This window comes from Sarcophilus harrisii, chromosome 1, assembly GCF_902635505.1.
Source record: "Sarcophilus harrisii chromosome 1, mSarHar1.11, whole genome shotgun sequence".
Lineage (NCBI taxonomy): Eukaryota > Metazoa > Chordata > Mammalia > Dasyuromorphia > Dasyuridae > Sarcophilus > Sarcophilus harrisii.
In genome coordinates this window covers 124596247-124616651 of record NC_045426.1, presented here as the reverse complement: position 1 = coordinate 124616651, position 20405 = coordinate 124596247, and the positions used below count along the sequence as shown (strand labels likewise).

At 49.0% G+C, this 20405-nt stretch overlaps 2 protein-coding genes and 3 long non-coding RNA genes across 16 annotated transcripts; 2 read left to right on the top strand and 3 right to left on the bottom strand.

Moving 5' to 3' along the window:
• The first annotated feature begins 1066 nt into the window (after window positions 1–1066).
• On the top strand, window positions 1067–12674 carry KIF22 (kinesin family member 22). 8 transcript variants are annotated; one of them, XM_012543315.3, is made up of 15 exons: window positions 1494–2128; window positions 2936–3003; window positions 7550–7745; window positions 7965–8092; window positions 8203–8357; window positions 8566–8775; window positions 8939–9169; window positions 9618–9780; window positions 9913–10030; window positions 10833–11001; window positions 11191–11356; window positions 11448–11512; window positions 12063–12284; window positions 12382–12441; window positions 12519–12674. In XM_012543315.3, exons 2-15 carry the CDS (start codon window positions 2988–2990, stop codon window positions 12576–12578), a joined length of 1959 nt encoding a protein of 652 aa, XP_012398769.1. In that variant the 5' UTR covers window positions 1494–2128; window positions 2936–2987; the 3' UTR covers window positions 12579–12674. The 8 variants fall into 8 exon arrangements, with proteins under 8 accessions (XP_031819581.1, XP_012398769.1, XP_012398767.1 ...); XM_031963698.1 differs by lacking the exon at window positions 1494–2128 and adding an exon at window positions 2157–2731 and having other exon boundaries at window positions 2878–3003; window positions 7413–7745; XM_023497852.2 differs by lacking the exon at window positions 1494–2128 and adding an exon at window positions 2158–2731.
• Window positions 7649–8567, bottom strand: LOC116423018. Its single transcript, XR_004233509.1, has 2 exons — window positions 8282–8567; window positions 7649–8196 (listed from the first exon to the last, which is right to left on the bottom strand). It is a non-coding gene; the product is annotated as an uncharacterized LOC116423018 (long non-coding RNA).
• On the bottom strand, window positions 9157–12112 carry LOC116423016. The gene is made up of 3 exons (XR_004233507.1): window positions 12039–12112; window positions 11047–11129; window positions 9157–9212 (listed from the first exon to the last, which is right to left on the bottom strand). It is a non-coding gene; the product is annotated as an uncharacterized LOC116423016 (long non-coding RNA).
• An 817-nt stretch (window positions 12675–13491) lies between the features above and the next one.
• On the top strand, window positions 13492–19415 carry MAZ (MYC associated zinc finger protein). 4 transcript variants are annotated; one of them, XM_031963647.1, is made up of 7 exons: window positions 13492–13581; window positions 14620–14706; window positions 14834–15681; window positions 16024–16087; window positions 16383–16554; window positions 17637–17876; window positions 18271–18350. In XM_031963647.1, the coding sequence occupies exons 1-6, from the start codon at window positions 13546–13548 to the stop codon at window positions 17852–17854; spliced, it is 1425 nt and encodes a 474-aa protein (XP_031819507.1). In that variant the 5' UTR covers window positions 13492–13545; the 3' UTR covers window positions 17855–17876; window positions 18271–18350. The 4 variants fall into 4 exon arrangements, with proteins under 4 accessions (XP_031819507.1, XP_031819518.1, XP_023353624.1 ...); XM_031963658.1 differs by lacking the exon at window positions 17637–17876 and having other exon boundaries at window positions 18271–19415; XM_023497856.2 differs by lacking the exon at window positions 13492–13581 and having other exon boundaries at window positions 13718–14706.
• LOC116422996 lies at window positions 16608–20347 on the bottom strand. 2 transcript variants are annotated; one of them, XR_004233486.1, is made up of 3 exons: window positions 19816–20347; window positions 18262–18437; window positions 16608–16974 (listed from the first exon to the last, which is right to left on the bottom strand). It is a non-coding gene; the product is annotated as an uncharacterized LOC116422996 (long non-coding RNA). The 2 variants fall into 2 exon arrangements; XR_004233487.1 differs by lacking the exon at window positions 18262–18437.
• Between the last annotated feature and the right edge of the window lie 58 nt (window positions 20348–20405).

Here is a 20405-nt window from a genome sequence, read left to right as displayed (position 1 = left end):
GAGAAAGAACTGATAGAGTCTGAATGCATATCAAAGCATACTTTTTTTTTTTTTGGCTGAGGCAATTGGGGTTAAGTGATTTGCCCAGGGTCACACAGCTAGAATGTGTTAAGTGTCTGAGGTCAGAGTTGAACTCAGATCCTCCTGACTTCAAGGCTGGTGCTCTACACTGCACCATCTAGCTGCCCCCTTGAAACACACTTTTTAAATGTTATTTTTCTTAAGATTTTTTTTTACATGATTATTATGGAAATATTTCAAATGACTACATGTGTATAACCTATATAGAAGTACTTGACTTCTCAGTGAAGGGAGGTTGAGAGGAAGAAAGGTAGAGAATTTGGAATTCAAAATTTAAAAAAAAAAAAGAATGTTAAAAATATTTTTATATGTAACTGAGGGAAAATAAAATACTAAATAAGTTTAAAAAAAGAAAAAAATAATGAAGAAAGTTAGTACAGGATTGTCTCTTCACCTGTATCCTATCTTGCACGTTTGCACTACTATCTAAAAATCACAATTTTACCCAGAATTAGACAGAAATAGAAGGGGGTAGTGAATAGAGCTCTGGAGTTAGGAATACCTAAACTCAAATCAAGCCTTAATCACTTGCTAGTTTATCACTTACTAACAAGTCATTTAACCTCTGCCTCGGTTTTCTTATGTGTAAAATGGGGGTGATAACAATAGCACTTTATCTCCCAGGATTGTTGTGAAGATAAAAAGAGATATTTGTCAAGTGCTTTACGAACCTTACAATGATATATAAATCTTGGGTATCGTTATTATTGGTTGTTGTAATTTACTAAGTGCTTATGCAGGCATTGCAACTAGGTATCGATAAGATAAAGGCAGAATCAATTGGAGGTAATTAAGAGAGGGCAGACACTAGCCACAAGAAGGATGGAGGAATGGCTTCTTGCAGAAGGTGGGACTTGAAGGAAGCCAGGGGGTGGAGACCATGGAGAGGATCCCAGGCTAGGGGAAGAGACAACCAATAAAAATGCGTGGAGTCAGGAGATGGAGAGTCCTAGGGAGGAACAGAAAAGAGGCCCACGTCATTTTGAGTAAGGAAAGGAAGGGGGAAACAGTAAGGTATAATAAGACTGATAAGGTAGGGGAAAGGCAGCTTTTGAAGGGCTTTGGAATGCCCGAGTGTTTTATATTTGACACTGGGGGTAACAGGAAGTCTCCGGGCATGACGACATAGCCAGACTTGCACTTTGAAAGATGCGTGGAGGATGGAGAGAAGTAAGGAGAGACCCGAGGCAGGCAGACCAGACAGCAAGGGCACTGCAAAAGTCTAGGCGTGAGCAGCTCAGGGTGGACTCCACGGGGGTGGCAGAGCCCAAAGAGAGGAGGGGCCGCGCAGAGGAGATGCTAAGTTACAAAGGCAGAAACCGCAGGATTTGGCAAGTGACCGGCCGGGGGGGCGGGGCGGGGCGGGGCGGGGGGAAGAAGTCCGGGAGGACCCGCGGGCTTTGAGCCTGGGGGACTGGGAGGATGGACGTTAACGCTTGCGACTTTGCTGGGGGCGTTTGGAAGAGAGGGAGGGACAGGAGGGGGAGGGAAAGAGGAGTCCTGCTTTGGAATTGCCGAAAATGAGGCGTTCACGGGACACGCAGCTGGAGGTCGCGACTGGGTAAGCGGACCCGAGAGTCAGCCGCTACACGGAGATAACAGCCGGGAGATCTGCAGCGATGTCCACAGGAGCGTCTGGGCCGGAGCCGGCCCGGGTGCCGGAAGTTTAAGCGTCAGGAGCGGACAGCAGGGCCAGCTCCAGCGGTCCGGCATCTTCAGGGGTCCCCCGGAGGATGTCTGAAAGGGCCCCGGGACTCGAAGGGCGGAAGAGCGCTTCTTTACCAATACCGGAACGTTTGACAAGCCGAATACGTCTCAGCTGGGAGGTGGCCGGAGTGGCTCCACCCCTTCCGGTGCCACAACCAGTATGGCGCTCGCCATTGGTCGAAAGGACCGGAGGAGGCGGAGCCGCCGGGGAATTCGAACACCGGGAGGGACCATCTCTGGAAGAGAAGTTGGGTGGGGGGGGCGGTCGTGGCGGCTGGGACGTCGGAGCAGAAACCCTGGGAGATGGCGGTAGCGGCTGCTGCTGCTGCTGCTGCTGCAGGTAGGGACGCTCGGGGCAGCTGCGGCACAAGGATGACCATCCTTATCTCAGCAGGGGTTTGCCTCTCGAGGTTATTTCTTTGCAGTTTCCCAGGCGGGTGAGCTGGCGGGATGGGGGATGGGAAGGTGGGGTCAGTCCCGCTGGGCAGGCGCAGGCGCGGTGCGCGCTCCTTCCGGCGTCCCCGGATCCTTTCCCCCGAGCTAAGGAGGAGTAAGGGTCAAGGTTTGGAGTTGCTGGGATGGGAGAGGAGCAGGAGGCAGGAGAAATGGGGGGCGGATCCTCTCCATTGCCCAGAAACCCAAAGGGAGGGATCTTTATATCTCCCCTTCCCCCCAAAAAGGAAGCGAGATGAAGGAATTGGGAATGAGGCCGAGGGGGAGAAAGTACCCAAAGCAGCAGCAGGTACTGGTCGGTTAGGAAGCATTATTATGTATATCAAGCTCTGAACCAAGTGCCTGGCCCACCGACCGATGAAGCCCCTGAGAACTCACTGATAGGGGAGACAGCAGATTGTATACAAACGACATCATGCGGGATAAACTGAAGATAATCAGTACGGGGAAAGCTACTGACAATCAGTGAACGAAAACGAGGCACGGTCAGGTAATTTTGTTGCTTCTGTGAATAAAGCAAAATGGCTTATTCGTCGGGGTTTAAAGTTGTCACTTTAGAGGGTTAGGCTTCGGATCAGAGTGAGAAAAATTGGAAGGAACCTTACATAAGCTAAACTAAAACCCCCTTCATTTTAGAGGTAAGGATCTGAGCAAACACAAACGGGGACAGTCAGGATTTTGCTGTTTCTCTTAGAAACTCCTGGTGGTTCGGGTACTGTCTCCTAGTCTGACTGCAAACCACAGAAATGGAGACCTTTTCAGGTAGGGAAAGACTTTTTCCGGTGATTGTCTTGAACCTTCCATTTCTACGATCACGTGTTTGTGGTTTTGTCAGTAGACAAGCATTTGTTAAGTGCTTGCTATATTCCAGGCTTTGTATATGCTTATCCACTCTAAAAACTTGATCTTGAGACCTGAAGGCATGATGAAAAGGATAATAGATTAGCTTAACATCAAGAAACTAGCTTTATAGTCTAGGCTTTTAATCTTTAAAGTTTCTTGTATCTCTTAAAAACAAACAAACAAAAAACCCCACACTTGACCCTGACAGTGTCCAAAAGAAAATATGTCTCATTCTGCATCTTGGGTCCTTCATCTATCAAGAGGTGGATAGTAAGTTTCTTCATGAGTTCTGGTGATCACATTTTCTAAATCTTGCAGAGTTGTCTTCCTTGTATAAATTTAGTTGCTCACTTCAATCAACATCAATTCAAAATGTCTCTCCAGGTTTCTCTGAAACCATCCATTTCGGAGGTTGCTAAATAGTAAAACCTGAAGTCAGGAGAAGCTGAATTCAAATGTGACTTAAATCCCTTAACCCCAATTGCCTCACTAAAAAGGAGACAGAGAAAACAAACAATCATCCCTTTTATCATTTCTTAAAGCACAATAGATTTTCATCATATTTTTATACCATCACTTGTCTATCATCTTGGGAATGGAGAGAAATTTCCTCAGTTTCCACTTCTTTACCACCACAAAAAAGGGATATGTGTTTTTTTGTGCATTCTTACTAAGATTGTTTTGTTCAGGACTAAGCTTTCCCTTAATCTAGCCTCCTCCTCCCTTTTCCCATCTATTTCCTTTTGAGTGAAAAGTACTCCTGTACCTAACTGTATATGTGTATTCATTCTTTCCTTTGACCAGTTAAGTAATAGTGAAGTTTAAGTTGTCAGTGGCTTCCCTTCAATCCTTTCCTACTTGTTTGTATGTTCTATTTATGCATCTTGATTATGTAAGATAATTTTCCCTGCCTTCCTTTTCCCTTTCTTGTATTACTCTTCCCTTCACTTTTCATTTGTTTTTTAAGATAATCAAGAAAACAAAACTAATTCCAAGACCTCTTTTCATGACCCCTGATGATGAGAGGCTTCAGAAGAAAGTCTTTGGGGTTGTAATTTCTACTTTCTTGGATGTTGGAAGAAAAGGAGGTGAAAATACTGGTAGTTTGGATTCTGGAAAAGGAAGAAAATAAAGATAAGGAGATTAAAGTTATGGACAAGGAGGACAACAATTTTTTAATAACCACTTTGAGTCAATTAACAATTACATTAATATTTTCTCATTAGTTTTTCCCTTTGTTTTCCTATGTTGTTCATAAGGGGCAGTTCAGCAGAGTAAGATAAGCCATCTACAAAGCTTGGAAAACCTAAGTTCAAAGTCATACCTATAACACAAACCAACTATGTAAACCTGGGCAATTGATTTAATCTGATAATGTTCTAGTCTAGAAAATAGAAATCTCAATCACTACCCAGCTAGAGGTATGGTGGATAGAGCAGTGGACTTCAAAACTGGATTTCAAATCTTGTTTCTGCCACTTCCTAGTTTTTTCATCTGTAAATTAGGGGTAGTAATAGCACCTGCTTCACCAGATTGTTTTGTGGACCAAATAAGATGATTAAGTACTTGGCAAACTTTTAAATGCTTGCTATTTTTAGCTATTAATTTGCAGAGGGGGTACAGGCCTGTTTTGGTAGAGGAATTTCTTGTACCAATGAAGTTACAGATATATTATTTTTATTTTGTCCCCATAACCATGGCACAAAGTGGAAGGGTGAAACTGAGGGGAAGTGACTTGCCTAAGTTTACTTTTTTTTTTTTTTTTTAATTTCCCAAATGGGCTGGGATGAATCAAACTTTTGAGCATCTATTTGTGGTGAATAAGGGGCTTCATTCAGGAACCCATCAATCCATCCTTCTTGGTGCTTACTAGCTCAGAGAAGGCAAACCATATCTTTTTCATTTCCTAACACATTAATGTCTAATGGTTTTACACAGCAGTTTCTTCACTATGATGATGTATACAGTGTGTTTTGATTTCCTTTTTCTAGATGAGAGTAAAACTCAAAAGAGGTATTATTGCTTGTTACATAGCTACTGTCAATCAAGATTTGAATCTAGGGGTAGCTAGTTGGTTAGAGCACCAGCCCTGAAGTCAGGAGAACCCCAATTCAAATCTGGCCTCAGTCACTTAACACTTCCTGGCTGTGTGCCCTGGGCAAGTCATTTAACCCCAATTGTCTCAGGGGAAAAAATATTTAAATCTAGTCCTGATTCCAAAATGCTATTTTTCTGCTACATCACACCTACATTCAATAAAACTTCACTAAAGTTCTAACCAAATTCCATAATTGGAACACAAACTCTGATAGATTCTGCCAAGCTAATATGTGAAATGGGATATCCCAACCAATGTAGCCAAATTCAGAGAGACATAGGAAAGATAAATTTTATTTTGATCACAGTAATCTTATATAGCATTTGTTATGTTACAGAATGTTTATAATTTGCTTTAGATTTACCTGTGTCAATTAAATTTTGTATTTTTCAAGTTAGAAATACTACTTTAACTTTAAAACACTGCATGGAAGTGCCAACTATGTGCTAACCACTGGATATACAAATACTGAGAGAAGACCTTGCCCTCGAAGAGTTTATAATCTAATATGGGAAGACAAAACACAAAACAAAGTTGAAAAGTAAGGTGAGGAAGGGTCAAAAGATGAGACTGGTGAAGCCAAAGATGACCAAAATGAATGTATAAATACAAGATCCTTTCTCACCCATGGATCCTTGGGATCTTTAAGAGGTGAAAGACATATCAGACCATTTTATTCCTTCTTATTAACTCTCGGGCAATGTGAATTAGTGGAAAAAGCATTAAATGCTAAATTAGAAAACGGTCTGAATTCTGATACTTAATAATTTTTGATTCCTGTAAATATGGAAAACATGAAAATATTTGCATTGCCTATCTCACAAGATTCTAGTAAAGTTCTAATAAGATGACAGGCATCAGAGTATGTTTTAGATTACAAAATGCTGTATAAATATATTGTAAGCCATTTCATTGGAAGTCAGAAATATGGAGTGGTATACCTATGGGATTCTTTGTAAATGCTTATTTGGTAATTGTTAGGAAGATAGTGTTAAGTATTTATCATCCATAATTATTTGTAGTATACACTTGCACACTAGAAGTTACAATTTATGGTGATGTTTCTCTTGTTAGTCCTCATCTCTGTTACCCAGCTGTTGAAATGTTTCTTTTTTTCATTATTTAAAGATTGTTACCCACTGGAGAGAAGGCATTTCTGATTTTACTTACTTATCGATAGGGAGTCTAATTTTTATGTTTTTGTAGTCATGGAATCTTAGAATTAGAATGAGCTTTGAATTTCAGTGTTATCACCATTTTTACAAAGATGTGTTCTAAGTTGTGGATATGGAATATGTGGAATGTTGTCAGACTTGATTATTTTGTTGCTGGCTTATCCTAGTTCTCACAATCCAGTGTCCCTACTGCACCATGCTGCCCAGCTTCTGACCAAGAGAACTAACAGAGAATGATATAAAATAATCATGTATATTCCAGTAACATTCTGTGCAATCACAAGGAAAGGAGATAGATGTGTTGGAAAGAAAACTGGAGTTAGATGCTGTAGGACAGTGAAGCAATTTGTAGAGCCAGACTGCTAGATCTTCTGACTAGACCTCTCATGACTGCTGACTGTCATAGTTGTATGACAGTTGGCAAGTCATTGTCGAATTGCTCCGTTTCCTCATCTATACATTGTTAAGTTATAGTGCCTCCTTTTTATTATGAATTTTAATACCAAAGATAAACACTTCAGCGTATAAAGAAAAGAGGATTGGATATAAAATTGAACTGTTTCATATATTTCAGCCACTGCTTTCCTTTCATATAATTCCCAAATCTATATTTCTTGTTCTGACTCTCTCCTGAGTCCTAGATAAATATCTTCAATGCCTTTTGGACATCTTCACCTGGATGTCCCAGTGGCTTCTCAATTTGAACATATCTAAAACTACAATCAGCTTATTTTCCTGTCGTCCTCTGTTGCTGTTACTGATATCTTTCTAATTACTCAGGCCTGAATCCTCAATATCAACTTTGATTTTTCCCCCTCCTTCATTCTAAATATTTCAAAAAAAAATTTAAAGTAAAAAATAAGTAAATAAATCCTGCATTCTGCTTCCCCAGGCTATCCCAAATTAGGTTGTTTTTTTATCTTAACATAACTTTCTCACCTTATTTCCCACTGTGCCTCTATTTGTTTTACTCTGCAAACTTCTATTGACTATTCCCCAAAAGTATCTTATACTCTTACAATTCTCTAAACTCCACATATGTGTTTAAATTTCAGAACATGGAGAAATCTTAGAGGTCACGCAGGGTAAACCCTCAGGAACAGACCCAAAGAGGACATGGTGATTCAGCAAAAGATCAAAAGGCAAGTGCTAGGAGAAAACATTAAATTCCAGTATATATTCTCTTCTTCAGGTGCTACACGTAACCAGCTGAGCAAAGGCAGAACCAGCCGGCGCCCTGCCGCAGCACGAGTTCGTGTGGCTGTGAGACTTAGGCCTTTTGTGGAAGAGGACAGCAGTACCAGTGAGAGCTCCTGTGTCCGGGGCCTAGACAGCTGCTCCTTGGAAATTGCCAATGGAAGAAATAGTCAGGAGACACTCAAATACCAGTAATGGCCCTGGGTCCCTTTCATTATCTCACTGCTTCAGAATCCCTAGTATCCTCACATTGGCATCTACTGAGGGGACTGCTTCGCTGACCATGTTTATTGCTGTTCTTCATGCCTATGTCCCTGCTATGATATCCCATCTCTGTGCTCTAGATCCAATACCCTCTTTCTTTTATAGTTTTAACTAGCTCATCCTACTCCTATATTTCTGCTTTACAGGTTTGATGCCTTTTATGGAGAAACAAGCACTCAGCAGGACATCTATGTTGGCTTTGTCCAGCCCATCCTGCGCCACTTGATGAATGGACAGAATGCCAGTGTGCTTGCCTATGGTCCAACAGGCGCAGGTTAGGGAAGACTAGAATGGATCCAGGGCTTTGTGCAGATGGCAAGAAGAGACAATAAGGCTGTCAGAGAGCCAGTAATTTTACTGTTCCCTCTTGTCTTCTTCCTACAGGGAAGACATATACAATGTTAGGCAGCCCAGAGCAGCCTGGAGTTATCCCTCGTGCCCTCAAAGACCTCTTGCAGCTTACCTGGGAGGAGGGTGCTGAAGGGCGACCCTGGGCTCTTGCTGTCTCCATGTCCTATTTGGAAATCTACCAGGAAAAGGTGAGAGTCAGGAGAGATTAAGGTAGGAATTTGAGGCCTAAACCTTTGGAACAGATAGGAGAATTCAAGAAGGCTCTCAAGGGAACAGAAGGAATGGGTGAGTGGGGAAACTCAAATCTTGTTAGAGAAAGTGGGTTAGGATGGCAGTGAGACCTAGCTGTCAGATTGCTACATATAAGGCATTCTGCTTTGTTTCTTTGTTTCCTAGGTATTGGACCTGCTTGCCCCAGCTTCAGGAGACTTAGTAATCAGAGAAGATCGGTGGGGGAACATCTTGATCCCTGGGCTCACCCAAAAACCCATTGCTTCCTTCACTGATTTTGAGCAACACTTCCTACCAGCCAGCAGAAACCGGACTGTAGGAGCCACCCGGCTTAACCAGCGGTCCTCTCGGAGTCATGCTGTGCTTCTGGTCAAAGTGCGTTTGGAGAGAAAGAGATTCAAATAGTGCTATCACTGTGTTGGGAATGGGGAATCCATCTGGGTTTTGGATGGGTGGTAAGAAGTAGAGGCAGCATAGAAAAAAGATGACCCAGAGCTAGGTCTGAACTTTTGTTCATTCAGTAACCTTTCACATACAGGTAGAACAGCGGGAACGCATGGCCCCATTCCGGCAGCGGGAAGGAAAACTCTATCTGATTGACCTGGCTGGTTCAGAGGACAATCGTCGTACAGGCAACCAGGGCTTGCGACTGAAGGAGAGTGGAGCCATCAATGCCTCCCTCTTTGTGCTGGGCAAGGTGGTAGATGCACTGAACCAGGGCCTGCCTCGTGTTCCCTACAGAGACAGCAAGCTTACCCGACTATTGCAGGTTAGGTGGCTCTGGGACATAAGGGTCTCCTGGGATTCTCATTCTAAAAACATAAAAAGAAGAGACTGATTTCTTCTTGAGGATCAAAGTTTCTCAGTTGTATTAAAAACCCCTTTTATTTGTATGGCACTTTATATTTTTACTTTCTTGAAGCTCACAGTAACTATTAAGATAAGTGGGTCAAATAGCATCCCTATTTTAGTGAAGAAAACTAACCTCAGAGATAAGGTGACTTGTCCAAAGTCAAAAGTATGTTGTAAACACTAAAACAAGAATAGAACCCAACCAAGTCTTTTAACTTGCAAGCCTGTGTTCTTTCCATTATACCAAGTTGAGGACTGAGAATGACCAAGGTGTAGTAATGGCAGCTGTATCTTTGGAAATAGGGGTAAACCGTGGTTGAAGGTAGGATACCTAAGTCCTGACTCACATGCCCTGTCTTTCATAGGACTCTCTCGGAGGTTCAGCCCACAGTGTGCTAATTGCTAATATTGCTCCAGAGAGACGTTTCTACCTTGATACAGTCACATCACTCAACTTTGCCTCCAGGTCCAAAGAAGTGATCAATCGGCCATTCACCCATAAGAGTTTTCAGCCTTCTAGTGAGAGAGGTATGGTAGGAGAAAAGGGGACAAGGAAGGAAATGGATCTTAAGGAGCAAGTATTGTGGTCTTGCTGAGGCTGTTGAAAGCAAAGAGATAGATGGATATGATATCCTTTTCACCATGTAACTTTTATCCCAGTGAAGTTGGCCCAAAAAGAATTGATGGACCCTCCAGAAGCGAAGAGGGCCAGAAGCCAGGAAGAATTGGAAGATGGGACGAGTAGTCCAGAGCCCCCACCTAGTTGTCCCAAACTCAGGTGAGATAGAAGGGATGGGACATCCATTTGGTCCTCCCTCCTTCAAATATCCTCTCTCCCACATATCAATGATGTGTTCAGGGCAAGTTTCTTCCTAAATAAGAACAATACAATTAGAATTAGTACATATATTTAATATGTACTATTTATATTTAATATATTTAATTCCTAAAGCTGTGCAAAATATTCAGAAAACATGTGCAATGTTGTGGCTATCTGCATTTTCTGTCATCAAAAAGGGATTTGAGCTATGGCTTTGGAAAATTACCCCAACTTTCTTTATCTCTGTCCTACCCTGCCATGATAGCTAGATGTTGAAAATAACATTCTTAAGTCAGCTGTCTCAAGAAGCATTCAGGGATTGGTCTGGGTACAAGTTCTATCCAAATTTGCAGTTAAAGATATCAAATCTAACAACTTTTTCCATGGCTTATCTACACGGCAAAGTCATCTAGACTAGATTATACATCAGAATGTGACTTTGCTGAGGATGCATCTGATCCTGATACACGAGCTATTTAAGGACAGAGGAAGAATTTGAGAACATTGAATTTGGGGGGAAATGCATATACACTAGAAAAAGACATGTTTTAATTTTTACTTAAAAAAATGAAAGGGAAAAAAAATAATCCTGCATAATAAACTGCAGAAGGCCTTCAGAATCTTGGATCTAGTGTTTTTGACACTAGAATTTATTGTACCTATTGAATTGTGAGAAAATGGAGAATTGAGCTGTGGGCGGTAGTTGGCTATTAAATGATGAAAGAGAAAGAAGGGAAAAGTGAAGCCTCTATTCTCTTAGCCCCCTGAAGCAGCTGAACACTCTAGAACCAGCTGTGCAAGAGCGCCTGCTAAACCTAGACCGAATTCTGGATTCCCGGGGAAGCCAAGGAGCTTCAATTTTAAGCACACCACGAAGAGAGCGAACAGCCCTAGAAAAGGCTTTGAAAGAGAAGGACTCAGAGATTCAGGTACAGATCAGAGAAAATTCAAGATTGAGTTAAAGCTTTCCTTACCTCTGTGTCCTGTTATGTGTTTCCATCTTGCCCTCATTGGCTCCCTCATCCTGGACCTTTTTTGATACAGATTTTTTCTGTCCCTTGAAAAACAAACCTACATCAGACCTTCCGGTGTCCCTTATCCCTCATTTATTCCCACAGAGGCTGAAGGAAAAGTATAAAGAACTGGAAGCCAACAGACTGAATCAGAGGCCCAAAGAACTGGAGGAAGAGAATGATTCCCCAGCCTCATCAGGTCCTCTTCCCATGGGGACCCAAACAGTGCCTGTGACTAAACCTCTGAATAGGGTTGTACCCTTCCGGCTAAGTAAGAACTGTTCTGGATGGGGAAGTTCTGGATGGGGCAAGGGAAACTGAACTGCTTTGACCCAATTATTGCCTCCAATCCTCACCTTTAGTTCAGGAGCAGGCAACATCTCAAAGCAAGACCAATGTCCTGCAGAAAGACAGCCGGAAAAGGAAGGTAAGGCAATCTAGAAGTTTGGGTGCTTGGGCCTGTGAAGTGTGAGAAGCCAAGACACCTTATTTGGCAAACCCTTGACATTCAACTCTCTATGGACATGAGTTAGCCCCCAATTCCAGAGGCTAGTATCTAGTTGACAGAAGTGAAAAATATAAATACAAGAAAAATTAAACACTAGCCAAGGGCTGTGATAAAAGTAGAGATCTCAGGAGGTGGGACATAAATAATTGCCAAATGGGAGGTACTCTCAAGTGCCAAAGGAGCTCAGGGAAGGGAGAAAGCAGAGTGGGCTAGACCAGCCTGTTCTCCAAGGTTTCATGGAGGGTGGTTCTTGAAGGATGGGTTGAGTTAGGATAGGTCTGAGGCTGGGGTGGGAATGGATGGGGTGTGTTCTGGCAATAATCAACCCTACGCCAGAGAAGAGTGGGATAGAAGGGAAAGGGAGGCTGAAGCTGGCCAGCCCCTCCACGTGGTGCTGGCTGCCTACCTGCAGCCTGCAGGGAGCCCCAGGAGATCCCCCACATACCCTCCTCTCTCCGTCCGGCCGTAGCCTGAGCCGCTCTGCGGGCAGCAGGAGGAGCCGACCGAGGGGCTCCGCACCACCCTGGCGCTGCTGCAGGTGCCTCCGGACCTACTGGCGGAGAGCCGCAAGAAGATCCTGGGCCTGCTCAACACCGGCTCCGCCAAGGAGCTTCGGAGGCTGCAGCGCATCGGAGAGAAGAAAGCCCAGCTCATCGTGGGTTGGCGGGAACTGCACGGCCCCTTTGCGGAGGTGAGGCGGGGGCCGGCCTGGGAGGAGGAGAAGGAGAAGGAGAAGGAGGGGGAGGCGAGCCTGTGGGAGCGGAGTGATGCTCTTCTCTACCCCGCAGGTGGAGGACCTGGGGCGAGTGGAAGGCATCTCCGAGAAGCAGGTGGCCACCTTTCTGAAGGTACTGCGAGTGCTGGGCAAGGGTGGGGGCGGCTGGGCCGGGCTGCGGCTCTAATATCCTTTACTCTCCTTTCCCAGGCCAACATCCTAAGCTTCGCTGCCGAGTGCTTCAGTGCCTTGCCTCGGAGGGATGCCTGAGCGCCGCCGCCTGTGGACCCGAGCAGCCCCTGCATTCTGTCCGTGTTTTACGGGAGGGGGAGGGAGGGTTTTGTAAATAGAGTGTTTTGTCCAGTCGCCTCTGCCTGATTCTTGGGGGGAGGGGGTCTCCCGGAGTCCGCCATCTGCGCATCTGTTCTCGGAACCGGGGGTGGGGGAAGAGATGTTGAAGGGTAGTGTTATTGCCGTACTAGCGCGGGGGCTAATTGTTGATCTATTTTTTCAACACAATTTAACATTCGTCTCCTTTTCTCCAAGGGAAAGGTAGGGAGGGTCAACAGCCGCCATCTTTTAGGGAGAAGAGGGGGAGGGGAAGAGCGACAATTGTAAATAAACTCCTGGGGGGGAGGGACGGTGGCCGAAACGCGGCAAAATACTTTTGTGAGGCCTGGAGGGCGACGACCGTTAGGCGCGTGCCTAGGATTTTCCCCGCCCCTCCCATCGCTGCGCGCGCGCCCCAACTCGCTCAGCCAAGGCAGCGACATTATGCGCGTGCGCGCGGAATAACGGCCGCTGGCGGAGAGGGGAGGGGGGGACTCGGTAGAGGGAGGGGGGAGCCGCCCCATCCCCCGCGTGCCCACCACCTGCACCATCCTAGGCCAATCAGCTCTTGTCTTGAGGGTCTCGCGCTAACGGAGGCCGGGGCAGCTGGGCGCCTCCCCTCCCCCTCCTGCCCGTGTCCCTCTCTCTTCCCCCTCCCCCCTGGACTCGCGCGCCCGCGCTCGCGCTTGCCCGCGACTCCGTGTGTGTGTCCTCGCGCCCCCCTCCCGCCCGCTCGCCCGCCCTCCCCGCGCGCAGTGTGTGCTCCGCTCCCCCCCCCCATCCTCCTCCCATCCCTCCCGCCCCGCGCGCCTCCCGCCCGCCCTCCTCCTCCCTCTGGTCCCCCCTCCCCCCACCTCCTCCTCCCGCCCCGGGGTGAGCGCGAGCTGCCTCCCTCCCTCCCTCCGCCATGGATCCAGGCAACTGGAGCAGCTTCATCTTCCAGGTAACAACCCCCCTCCCCCCCCCCCCCACGCCTTCTCCTCCCCCCCACCCCATCTCCCTCCCTACACCCCTCCCTCCCTTCCGTTCCCCCCCCCCCTCCGCGCGCCCGGTGCGCGCGCAGCTGCCCCCCTCCTCCTCTCCCTCCCTCCCTCCCCGAGGCGCAGAGAGGGAGCGCGCGCGGCGGGGGCAGAGGCTTCTCCCTCGCGCTCCCCCCTCCCCCCACCCACCCCGGGGATTCCAACCGCCGCAGCGTACCGGGCGCCCAGCCCGCCGCCTCGCGCCGCTTCCCGCGTCGTCTCACCCTCCATTCCCGCTCCCTTCCCGGGTCCTGCCCCTCGGCCCCGCCCCCCCCCTCGGCTCCTGCACCAGCTCCTGCTCCCCACCTGAGGGGACTTTTTCCCCCTCCCGCCTAGGGGGCGTTGCCTCTCTCCGCCTCAGCCTTCCGAGCGGGTGGGGTGGCAGTTGGTCCTCTCGCCTTCTGGGAGGGGATGTGGATGTGACTGTCCCCCAGCCCCCACTGCCCGGCGCGCTCCCTCAACAATGAGGGGAGGCGGCCTCCCCAGGTCAAAAACGATTGTTCTCTTGCAGTGAGGAGAGTGGTGTGCCACTGAGGGGGGTCGGGGGGCTGACCCCACAACCCCGGGCTTCTGGCCACCACCACCCGGCTTTCGCTGGCTTGCTTATCCCTTCTTCCGGAGCATACTGCCCTTTTGGCCACTTTGGAGGCAATTTACGGGGCCATCTCCCCCCCAAGGGGATCTGACCTTCCCCCCCCAATTAAGGGGACGGGCACTTTGATGAGGATTACTCTCTTTTTTCCAGTTTTATTGTTTATATGACACTTTTAATCCAGGGAGCTCAAGAACCTGTTTTAAGGGGTCGTTACCCCAAGTACTCTCTCCCTCTCTTCCTAAGACCCTACTGGCTGGAGGCCATGTTTCCTGTTTTCCCCTGCACCCTCCTGGCCCCCCCATTCCCTGTACTGGGACTGGATTCCAGGGGGGTTGGCAATCTAATGAACTCTTTTCCCCCACCTCAGGGTCACGCCCAGAATCCCCTGCAGGTTGGGGCTGAGCTTCAGTCCCGGTTCTTTGCATCCCAGGGCTGCAACCAGAGTCCATTCCAGGTGAGTACTCGAGTACCAGGTGGAGGTTGGGGGATGAGGGGGTACACAGGATAGTGGGTTCTGGGAAATTGAGGAGTGGGATGCTTATGTCCCACATGTTCTTTCCACTCCCTTCTTTCCTTCTCAGGCTGCCCCAGCCCCCCCACCGACTCCTCAGGCCCCGTCTGCTGAGCCCCTCCAGGTTGACCTCCTCCCTGTCCTCGCTGCAGCCCAGGAATCTGCTGCTGCAGCAGCAGCAGCAGCCGCGGCTGCAGCAGCTGCCGCCGCCGCCACCCCCCCAGCTACTGCCACAGCTTCCACAGTGGACACAGCAGCCCTGAAACAACCCCCTGCGCCACCTCCGCCACCCCCTCCCACCTCTGCACCAGCTCCTGAAGCTGCACCTCCAGCTACAATTGCTGCTGCTACTGCTACAGCTGCTGCTGCCCCAACCTCCACAGCTGTCGTTGCTCCTGTAGCTACTGCTTTGGAGAAGAAATCAAAGAGCAAAGGGCCATACATCTGTGCCCTCTGTGCCAAGGAGTTTAAGAACGGCTATAATCTTCGACGGCATGAAGCCATCCATACGGGTGCCAAGGCTGGGCGGGCTGGCCCAGGTGCTATGAGGATGCCCACCATGGTGCCCCTGAGCCTCCTGAGCGTGCCAGCGACACTGGGCGGAGCTGGTGGGGGTGGGGGTGAAGGGGGAGCCGGGGGTGGAGGGGCTGGAGTTGGTGGAGGCGGCGTGGTGACCACCACAGCCTCTGGGAAGCGGATCCGGAAGAACCATGCATGTGAGATGTGCGGAAAGGCCTTCCGGGATGTCTACCACCTGAACCGGCACAAGCTGTCACACTCCGATGAGAAGCCGTACCAGTGCCCTGTCTGTCAGCAGCGCTTCAAGCGCAAGGACCGCATGAGCTACCATGTGCGCTCACATGACGGCGCTGTGCACAAGCCCTACAACTGCTCCCACTGTGGCAAGAGCTTTTCCCGGTGTGCACAGGGATGGGCCACCCATGGGAGGGGGGGAGGGGGAAGATGCCCATCAGGCAAAGGTAGCTTCCAAGGATATGGGGGAGGAGAGAAGGGAGTTTCAAGGTAGTTAAGGGCAAAAGGGAGAGGCCTCACCTAAAGGAGACCTCAAGAAAAACAAAAAGGGATGGCCTCACAGTGGGAAGAAGTTTTGCATGAGGGGAAGGAATTGCTGGGTAAATAGTTGCTGGACTTCAAAAAAAGAATGTAAGGGAAAGAAACATAGTACAGAGTAGGGGAAGTAGGATCACCCCCACTTTTAAGGCCAAAGGCCTAATCCCTTCCCCTAACAAATTCCCCCAGGCCAGACCACCTCAACAGCCACGTCAGACAGGTGCACTCAACAGAACGGCCCTTCAAATGTGCGGTATGGAGACCTTGATGTACTGCTACTTTTTTCATTATTTAAACCAAACCCCTTTTTGCCTATCCAGACAGCCTCTCAGATCTCATTCTCTCAGAATTCTTATTTCTATTTGGCTTTTAATTCAATTCTTATTCCTTCTTAAAGGACTAATCTCTTCTTTCCTATTTGCCTATGGCTCTAAGATCCCATACTCCACATTTCTGGGGCTTTGACTTTTATCTGCCCCATCCCCAGTATTCATCCCTTAATATCTCTTAACAGCCTCTTAACTTCTCCTCTGACTTCTCCACTCCAGACATGTGAAGCAGCATTTGCTACCAAGGACCGACTCCGAGCACATACGGTGCGGCATGAAGAGAAGGTGCCATGCCATGTATGTGGCAAGATGCTGAGCGCAGCCTACATCTCCGACCACATGAAGGTGCACAGCCAGGGACCTCACCACGTCTGCGAGCTCTGCAACAAAGGTATGGAGTGAAGGGACTGAAAGGGACTATGGGAAAAAATAACAAAGGACCCATTACAATGTTGAATTCCATAATAAAAATATAGATCAGCAAGACTAGGTAGAAGGAAATGGTAGAAGGGAAACATACAGTTCAAAGGATTAGTTAGTTTCCCCTTTGATAAAAAGAATACAGTTGCATCTAGGGAGAGACACAATAGATTATTAAAAGATCTAAAGTTTGCAGAACTACATTTATGTTGTAAGGGAGAAAACATGGCTTAGTGCTGAGAAATGGTGCTCCCATCTTCTAAGTCTTAGTGAAGAAAAGGTGGGTGGGATGCAGTTGCCTCTGGAAAAGAAGTAGCCAAGTAGAACAAACTTCATGGGAAAGTGGAAACTGGTTTCCCTCAGTCTTGAGAAACCGAGGATGCAACCGCTTCTGCAAAGGGAAACAATCCACTGAGAACAAGTTGACTGAGTATAATAGGCCCAACAGGGTTTGAGGAAGAACATGCAACAAATAGCATTTGTGGAAGGACATACCAGGCAGAGAATACTAAACCCTCTGGGTGACAGTAACTGTAATTGTAATGAGAGGTGGGTGATGGAAGACCTGCATCTGAGATAATGCAGGCAACTCTACTTTTGAGTAGAACAAGCTTCCTTTAAATGGAGTAAGTTTCTTCAGTAATTGGGAACCAAATCCTTAGGTTTTGGGGGGTTGGGGGACACAGCCGTCTCTGGGGAAGGATACATTCACTTAGAAGAAATGCCCTGAGTAACTAGGAATCCTGCCACCTCTGGAGAGGGTTTTGCAAGTTGGGAGAGTTTTGCAAATTGGGTCCTGGGGAAAGAGATCACAGCTATCTCTGGGAAGGAATATCTACTGAGCAGACAAAAGTTCTGAGTTTGGGGAATGAAAAGATAATCCCACCTCTGGGCAGAAGATCATTACCTAGAAAGCCATTCCCCAGGTTGTTGGGCATAGCTGACCTGACTTATACTGGGGAAGCAAGTCCCCAACCTAGGAGAACATCCCCGTCTCCGGGGGTCTCCATTTAGCTGACCCCTGTCCCTGTCCCCATCCCGGTCACCCCGTAGGCTTCACCACGGCGGCATACCTGCGCGTCCATGCGGTGAAGGACCACGGGCTCCAGGCCCCCCGGCCCGACCGGCTCCTGTGCAAGCTCTGCAGTGTGCACTGCAAGACCCCTACCCAGCTGGCTGGCCACATGCAGACCCACCTCGGGGGGGCCGCACCCCCTGTCCCTGGAGACGCCCCCCAGCCACAGCCGCCACCGCCGCAGCCCACCTGCTGAGGGGAACCCCTGCACCCACCAGGCAAGGCGAGGCGCACGGCTGGTGGGGCATGGGAGGTGAGGGGTGGAAGGGGATCCCGGGGTACTTAAGTTTAGGAAGGCCCAGAGGGGCAGGATAGGTCACTAGGAAATATAGGCTAGGGAGGATACTTGGGCTAGGGAGGGTCTTTGAGGAGAACTTTTGAAGTGTCTCCAAGGGAAAGAATACAGGCTAAAAAGTGAAAACCCAAACCTCTGGAGAGGGAGCAGGAAATGTGCAACGGCTGTGTCCCAGGGGAGGGAATGGTAGAAGAAACAGCTTCCCAGGCAGAGAGAGGAAGCGGCTACAAGGGACAAAGATTTGGCCACAGGTTCCACACTGATAACTCTGTCTCTCTTTCCCCCCCCCCAACTCTCTCCCTCCCTACTTGCTGCAGGTACAGGTGAGGTCTGTCCTATGGCAGCAGCAGCATCGGCAGCAGCGGCGGCGGCGGCAGCAGCAGCAGCAGTTGCAGCAGCTACCCCCACAGCTGTGGGCTCGCTTTCTGGGGCAGAGGGTGTCCCTGTGAGCTCTCAGCCACTTCCCTCACAGCCCTGGTGAGCCCTGAGGTGGGGGTTGGGGTATAGAGGAAAGGCCTCAGTCCCCTGTCTCCTCTCCCACCCCCTTCCCACCAACTCAGTTCCTTCCCTCACCAACCAAGGAGCCACCAGAAGGAAGGAGTGAAGAAATGTTTTCTTAGGGGAATTCGCTAGATTTTAAACATTTGTTTCTCTTCTCTCCCCTCCCTATGTGAACCCCATTGTTCCTCTGGTGATTTGGGGGCCCCCTAGACTGATCTCAGGGGTGACAGAGGACATACCAGCTGTGTCATTGCCCTCTCTTCTCCATTGCCCTTCCCGTGCTCCCCCAGGGATTCAAGAACGTTTCTTCCCTAAAGGTCCTCTTCCTTCCCACCTTTCCAGTCCCCTATTTACCTACTGTCTGCTGCCCATCCCTGGGGAGTTGGTGCTGTTTAAATGGGGGGGGGAGGGTAGGGCAGGGGTTTAAGAGTGTGGAGGAAAAGAGAAGGAAAATGAAAGATTCTGTCCTGGGTGTGGGGAGAAGAGAGATTTGAAAAGAAAGAGGTTAAGGTGAGGAACAAACAGTAAAGGACTTAGTCACAAGTGGGGGTATGTTTGGGGTCCTTGGCCCTAATCTTCTTCCTCTAGAATGTAACATAATGAAGACTGGGCGATTAAGGGGATAAAACATTTTGGGGAGAAGGCAGAATAAGAGGCAGGACCTTGGGGAGGGGAATAGGGTAAGTAAAGGACAGAATGAGAGGATAGTTTTTGGGAGGGTGCCAGAAAATAAAGGTGCTTCCCAGGGGGGGAATGCAGCAGCAGTATTTTCCCCCATCCCCTCTCATCTCAACTGTAGTTCTGTCTTTTTTTTTTTTTTTTTTTTTTTTATTCCCCCTCCTCTCCCCAACAGAAATTGTGGCCCTAGCCATGACATCGTGTTCCTGTGTCCCCTGCATGTTCCCCACCCTTCACCCCCTCCTTTGCGGACCCCATTACAATAAATTTTAAACAAAAACAAAAACTTGATTCTGGCTATTTGTCTGTTGCCCCACTACCCTCTCAGTCACACCCAGATACCTGTCACCTGGAGCCACGGGCACAGTCCCCACAAAAGGACTTTTTTGGCTCCCACCCACAGGACCCCGGAGTCTATTTCTTTCCTTTCTCTGGGCCCTGATCTCAGGCTCCTGTCCTCCTCAGGGGAGGGCACCAGTGGCTGCAGCCCAGTTGCAGGGTGGAGCAGGGAGGATCCCCAGTCTGGCTAGCAGGCTCTGGGGGCAATCCCTGCCCATGAGCAGCTCAGCCCTATTGGAGGCTTCTGCTAGACACGGGCGGGCTAGCCGCTCTGCTTCGGGCAGCGCCAGCTCCCCCCAGCATCCCTGCCAAAGGGCCTATCTTGGGACCCCACAGTCAAATACCTGCAAAGTCATGTCATCGATGCAAGCTGGAACAGTGGCAGGGCTGGGGAAAGCCTGAGCGCCCCAGCCCCGGGGGTGGGTGGGGCCAGTGAAGAAGGCAAGTTGCAGTCGGCCCCTACTGACACCCAGTTCCTGCCTCGATCTGCCCTGAGGCTCACCAGCCTCCCCTGGGGTGCTCCGTCACAGCCCCTTTCCCTGCGCCTCGCCTCCCAAGACCCTCCTTTCCATGTCCTGGGCACTGTGTGGGACCCTTCTCTCCCTGCCCTTTTGGGCTGCCCCTGGTCCACCTGGGGTGAGGGGTGGGGGCGGGGCCCTCTCTCATTGCCATCCCCCATGAGTCCCTTCCCTCTCCCACCACCCTGAGCCTCATCCCGCAGCCTGGCCGATCCCCCCTCTCTGGACACGGCCCCGGCTCCTCTCCCCTTCCCCCCATGCCAGCCTCTCCCGCCTGGTCTCACACCCCGCACCGCAGCCCTTCAAGCTGAGGGAGGGGGGAGGGGAAGTTCGGTGACCGTTGGGCAGGGGGGGAGGGGAAAGGGGGCGCGAGGGCCTGGGGGGGTCGCTGGGTGAGGAGGGGGGGGGCGAAGCAA